Raw genomic sequence first — 6,000 nt, 5'->3', positions numbered from 1 at the left:
CAGCGCCCCCCCCCCCGTTCCCCAGGCAGAGCCGAGGAGCCGTGTGGGTTGCCCGCCTCCGCCGAGCGTGGCCTGGGTCTCTGGCTCCCGCTGCGGAGTCAGGCGGCGACGGCAGGGGTTGCCCAGCTGTTCCAGTGCGGCAATGGTCCCTCCTCCCAGCTGCGCCTGCCTCATCTCCCCCCACCCAGCAGCCCGTCCCTCCCCTCCGCCGCTCCCGACGCTGCAGCCGCGGCCGCCACCTCCTCCTCGTCCCAACCCCCAGCCTCCCTCCCTCCCTCCCTCTCTCTCTCTCTCTCTCTCTCTCTCCCCATCTCCTCTCCTCTCTGTCCGGTTTCTCCCTTTCCCGCCGGCGGCGGCCCGGGCAGAGTAGGCACCGCAGGGCGGAGAGGGGCGAAAACCTCCATGTAACACCATGACAGGCATCGCCGCCGCCTCCTTCTTCTCCAATACCTGCCGCTTCGGGGGCTGCGGGCTGCCCTTCCCAACCCTGGCCGAGCTCATCGAGCACATCGAGGACAACCATATCGGTGGGTGAGCGAGAGGGTCGGGCTTTCCCCCCCCCAACTACCCACCCCCGGCCGGCGCGTGGGCGTGGGGCGTGGGGCGGGGGAGGGGGGCGGCGGCGGCGGCGGCCAGAGAGACCCCCAACCAGGCTAGAGCGGCGGGTGGGCGGGAGTGGCGAGCGGGGAGGGGCGTGGGGTGTGCGGGGTGAAGCGTCTGGGGGACTGGCGGGCGAGGCTGCCGCCGGGGATGAATGGGAGGGCAGGGGCGGCGGGCACGAGGGTGGGTGTGTTGTGCGGCGGCTGCTTGGCGAGTTGGGTGCCTGAGGTACTCGGCCGCCGGGTGGCTGGCGTGGCGCGTGCAGCCCCGGGGCTGTTGCAAAGGCGCCGGAGTTTGCCTTGGCAGCCGCGGCGCGCCGAGAGACCCGGAGGGAGGAGGAGGGGGAGGAGGAGGACGAGTCCAGCACGCCGCCTGCTGCTTCCGCCCCGGCTCTGGCTGTCAGGGCTGTGTGGGGAGGAGGGAGGGAGGGAGGGAGAAGCCGCCGCCGCTGCCGCCGCTGCCGGCGAGGCGGCCATTCCGCTTCCTCCTCCTCCTCCTCCTCCTCCCGCTGCGGCGGCGGCTGCGTCCTGTCAGCGCTGTTGCTAGGTGTGGAGGCGAGGAGGAGGATGGCGCTCGCTCGCTCGCTCGCTGGCTGGCTTTCTCGCCCTGCCTCTCTGGCGGGCCAACCCCGGGCCGGCCTCGCTCACTGCACCCGAGGCGCCTCGCGGCGGAGGCGGCGCGTCACGCAGGCAGGCAGGCAGGCCGGAGGGACGGCCAGGGCGTGCAGGGCCCCGGCGGCGGCGGCGGCGGCGGCGGGGAAGGGTTGCTGGTGCAGGAGGTCAAGGGGCTGCCGCAGGGGAAGGGACGAGGTCTCCGCCGGGGGACTTGCCGGCTGGCGTGGTCGCGTCAAGGGGGCGCCGGGCGGGGAGGAGCCCCCGTCGCCCGGGCGGAGCCTCGCCTCTTTCCCCCGGCTGCTTCCCCTGGGAGCCGAGCTGGGCCTCTCCGCCAAGGACCTCTCCCGGAGATCGCGCGCGGCGGCGCGGCCAGGGATTCGGGGCCGCCGTCACCTGTAGGATTTCGTTTCCCCTCCCTGCCTGGAGTGTCGAACAAGTGCTTTCAACAAGTCCCGCGGCAGCCGGCTCTCCCTGTGCCAAGGCTGGCTTCAGGAGGAATCAGGGAAGGACGGGACGCTGACTAGGAGGATGATAGGAGAACAAAATGCTCTTACCTTGCAGGGCGTTTGGGGTCTGGGCTTGCTTCCTTTCCGTTTTGTTTTGGTTTTCCAGGCCACGTTTCACACACGGCTTAAACATGATCAGTAGGAAATCTCACAGAGTGTCAGAGAGCGATCAATTGAGAGCCAAGGAGTAAATGGCAGCAGCAGGTGAATGAAACAAGAATGTGGAAGTACGTTTTCTTGCAAGAAGGCATAAGAGCCAAAACTCCTAGGGGCGGAGGTCCCCTTGGCCCCACCAATAAAATATTTGAGGGGGTTGCCCCTCCAAGTTGATGGGCATTGCCATTCAAATAGTGTGCATGTGCTGCATCATGTGACAGATTACGCGGGGTGGAGCTCACCTGGTCCCCCCAATATTTCTTTCAAGTTGGCACCCCTGCAAGAAGGTTGCGTTTTTTTTATAACCCTTGCAGGAATGTAAGTGAAAGACGCAGGTGCTCAGGCTATCATGACTATTGCCTATAACTTATTTGCCTGCACAGGGTGATAGTAGTTGACAGTTCATTTGAGGTGGGGTAAAAACAGACTGCTCAGGATATTGCCTTTGTGCTGAAGATGCATTAATCCAGACTGAGTATGCAAACCAATTTAATTTTTTTAAAAAAATAAAAAGTGACACAAGTGCAATGAAAAAGTGTTGGTGGTAAAAGAGCTGGAACTGTGAGCCTAAAAGCCCTTGCCTTTCACTGTGTGCATATTTTGATTGTCTGGACTGTGGTGGTTGAGTAAAAATGTAACTAAGTGGCACATCATGCTGTTCTGTAATGGGAGAGGTGAACATGCTGTTCTGTTTTATGACTCCTGGAAAGTCCTAACTTGGAATGGGGCAGGAGGAGGATGAAGTGAAAAGTCTTTAGGAAGCCATTCGTTCTTGATTTTTAAAAGTACATGCCCGCTTTTTTTAAAAAAAAACAACCTTTTCTAAATGTGTCACTAGCATAAGCACACTGGAAAGAGAAGAATGCAAGCCAGGAGAGGCATTTATCTAAGCCAGAATGCAATCATGGAGAAGCACTATTGATTTCAGAAGATTTTCCTCTATAAGCAGTTGGGAATAGTGTAAGTTTAAGGCCTACAGCAATGTGTAACATTCCCAACACAGCTATTAGTAGTTATTACATGTTACATTTTGTTTCAGAGTTGGTGGTATTCACATGATATCAGGAATCAGCACCATTTGACACTTGTTAAGGCCTATGACCTGGCAGGGGGGCTGCTAGACACTGGTACCAGCCCACATCTCCTGAAATTTCTACTGCTGCTTTTTGCCACCTCCACTGGTTTTCTTTCACTCTCTCAACCTTTTCCACTCCAGTGCATAAATGTTACTCCTTTAATGCAGTGATTTGGTGTGCATTCCCAGGGCAGCATAGGAGTGGCCAATAATCTAATGTGTTATACTGATGTATTGGTATTGTGAATCTGTCTGGCTGTCTATGATCCATTGTAAGGTTATATGTTTTACTATACAATAAAATTTGACTCAAAAATGGCCAGCAAGTTGAATCAGTGCCATTCATGTGATACCCAGTGAATACTCATGTTTCTTGTATTATCAACAGAATACATTTGGGTAGGCTTATAATTATTTTCAGGTCATAGGCCCTTAAGAGAAAATCTGATTGCTTTACTGTAGCAAAGTGAGAAATTCCATCAAAGAAAGGATGCGTCCCTCCCACATGTCAATGACCCTGAGTTGGAGAATTCATAATTCATCTAGCAATGAATTGTTGAGTTAGGAATGCAAGCATCCATCAGTTAGGGTTGACCTTGCCGGAATATATGTTTGCTTCCCCTACCAGATTAGCAGCAAGGAAAAGCTAACTTTATTCTGACTTCAACCTCTTGCATCTCCTGCATTGCTAACATGTTTTACTTTTGAGAAGTCATCTTCTTACACATTACAGCAGACATAGGCACACTCAGCCCTCCAGATGTTTTGGGACTACAGCTCCCACCCTCCCTAGCTAACAGGACCAGTGGTCAGGGATGATGGGAGTTGTCGTCCCAAAACATCTGGAGGGCTGAGTTTGCCAATGCCTGCATTACAGGGTGCTGAAAGCTCCAATTCAGTTTGATGGTTCTGTTTTAAATTCCTTCTCATTAAACACGACCACTCTATCGTGGCATCCTCTCATCATGGTAGAATTCATCCACTGCTCATAATTACAACCTTAGGCTGCAGTAAAAGTAGATTTAAGCTTTTCTCAGGATTAAGTCAAAGGTTATCTTTCATGATCAATCTTCATGCTTGTGCAAACTATGGCTTTGCTCAGTGCAACTTGGCATCATAATTTTGGGGAGCAAACATCTGATTGCAGCATCAGGTTCTTCTCAGAATATTGTAAGCTTAGCTCTGGTGCATCCTTGCCTATCAGACATGAGACTGAGAGGGAGTTCATATTAAGGCCTAACTAATGTGATGCTGTCACATCTTTTTTTATGAATCACTTCCCACGAGGCACCTGAAAGTGATTTACATGCAGGGCATCACAACTATGACGCAGAGAATTGAGCAGAACAGAAGTTGGATGTGTGTGCCAAATTTTGGCCTTACACAGGTTGCCCACTGAATTTGAAAGACCAAAGTCTGCCCCTTGCTGCCTGTCAATGGGCAGGGAGTTCCAGGGTATAGGAGTTGCAACACTAAAATATTGGCTCATTACAAATGTGGAACAAACATCATGTGGCACTTGTAAAAGTGCAGAATTCAGCGGCCAGGTTGCTCACCGGAGCAAGATGGTTTGAGCATATTACACCAATCCTGGTCTGACTGCACTGGCTACCAAGTAGTTTCCGGGCCCAATTCAAAGTGCTGGTTTTGACCCACAAAGCCTTAAACGGCTCAGGATCGCAATACGTCAAAGACCGCCTTTCCATATGAACCTACCCAGACTCTGAGATCATCTTCAGAGGCTCTTCTTCGTGTGCTGCCTCGAAGAGGTCTGGAGGGTGGCAACACGAGAAAGGGCCTTCTCTGCAGTGGCTCCCCATCTCTGGAATGCTCTTCCCGGAGATGTTTGCCTGGTGCCTTCATTATGCACCAAGCAAAAACATTCCTTTTAAAACAGGCCTTTGGTTGATTTGATTGACATCCTATTCCCTTTTAAAATGTTGTTCCTTTGGGGGGCAGGTGTTACTGGGTTTGATGGGATAGTGAGCTGCTTGTGCGTAAAAGCTTGATCCCTCTGGGGTTTGGCTGGTCATCCAAACCGATGCACTAACGGAGCCCCCAAAGCATGACTCCGTCAGTCGCTGGTAGAAACTGACAGTGGGCGTCTACGGAATTTACGCCAACATAAAAGCTCTTTGACAGACATGCGCTTTCGAGACTCTCTGCGTGACAGTTTCCGGCGAAGGGTGGGCGTTCCCAACGGGGGTCCCGTTACCTCTCCACTACTCTCACTGGAAGCATCCCAGAGCCTCCCCTCCTCTGTGACTCCTGCACTCCCCCTGCTGGTTCCCTCTTCTACTGCAGATTCTCTCCTATTCTCCTGTAGCCTGTCCACCACCTGTCTCTCCGATGGCAGTTCCCTGACATCCACCTCCCCCCCAGGGCCCCCTTCACCCCCTCCCGCCTCCTCTCCCACTGGCGGTGAGGGCGGAAAGCCCCTGAAGGAACTCTCCTCGTCGTCCGAGGATTCTAACACTTCCAGCCACGGCGTACCGTCTCTCTCCCCGTCTTCCTCTTCTTCGTCGGAGTCGGCTTCTTCACCCACCCCTGACTCTGGGAACCCTTCAAACTCTCCTTCCTCATCGGTGGTCCCAAAGTGTTCCCTTCTAAATCGAGCCACGGGTTGTGGTTTTCTTGGGAAACGCTGATGAAATGTTTCTATTAAAACCTCGTCATTGACTACCTCTGCTGGTACCCAAGTGTTTTCCGACTCTGCTTCCCCCTCCCATTCTACCAGATATTCCACCTGATTCCCCTTCCACCTGGAATCAATGATTCCTGCCACGTTCATGTCGCGCTCTCTCTCTTCTATCACGGGCGTTTGGGTGGCCTCTCTCTCACGCTCCCCCCACTCGCGTCCCTCTCGGTACGGCGACAGTAATGACCTGTGAAATACTGGGTGTAATTTCATGTGACTGGGCAGCCTGAGTTTGAATGCCACTGGGTTGACCTGCTGTATGACCTCAAAGGGTCCCAATCTTTTGGGCCTCAATTTCTTACTCCCGCCCTTGAACGGTAGCCCTTGGGTGGACAACCACACCCGGTCCCC

The 6,000-nt window shown here is 54.1% G+C and overlaps 1 protein-coding gene across 1 annotated transcript in view; it reads left to right on the top strand.

Moving 5' to 3' along the window:
- The first annotated feature begins 219 nt into the window (after positions 1 to 219).
- Positions 220 to 6,000, top strand: part of JAZF1 (JAZF zinc finger 1) — a 134,705-nt gene continuing 128,924 nt past the window's right edge. Inside the window, exon 1 of the mRNA XM_081833915.1 lies at positions 220 to 527. Within this exon, the coding sequence (XP_081690041.1) occupies positions 413 to 527 (115 nt within the window). The 5' untranslated portion in view covers positions 220 to 412. The remainder of the gene's footprint in view (positions 528 to 6,000) is intronic.

This window comes from Podarcis erhardii (genome assembly GCF_964252035.2).
Source record: "Podarcis erhardii genome assembly, chromosome: 12".
Taxonomy (NCBI): domain Eukaryota; kingdom Metazoa; phylum Chordata; class Lepidosauria; order Squamata; family Lacertidae; genus Podarcis; species Podarcis erhardii.
Note: the sequence above shows the minus strand (reverse complement) of the source record. Positions and strands in the feature narration are given on the sequence as shown.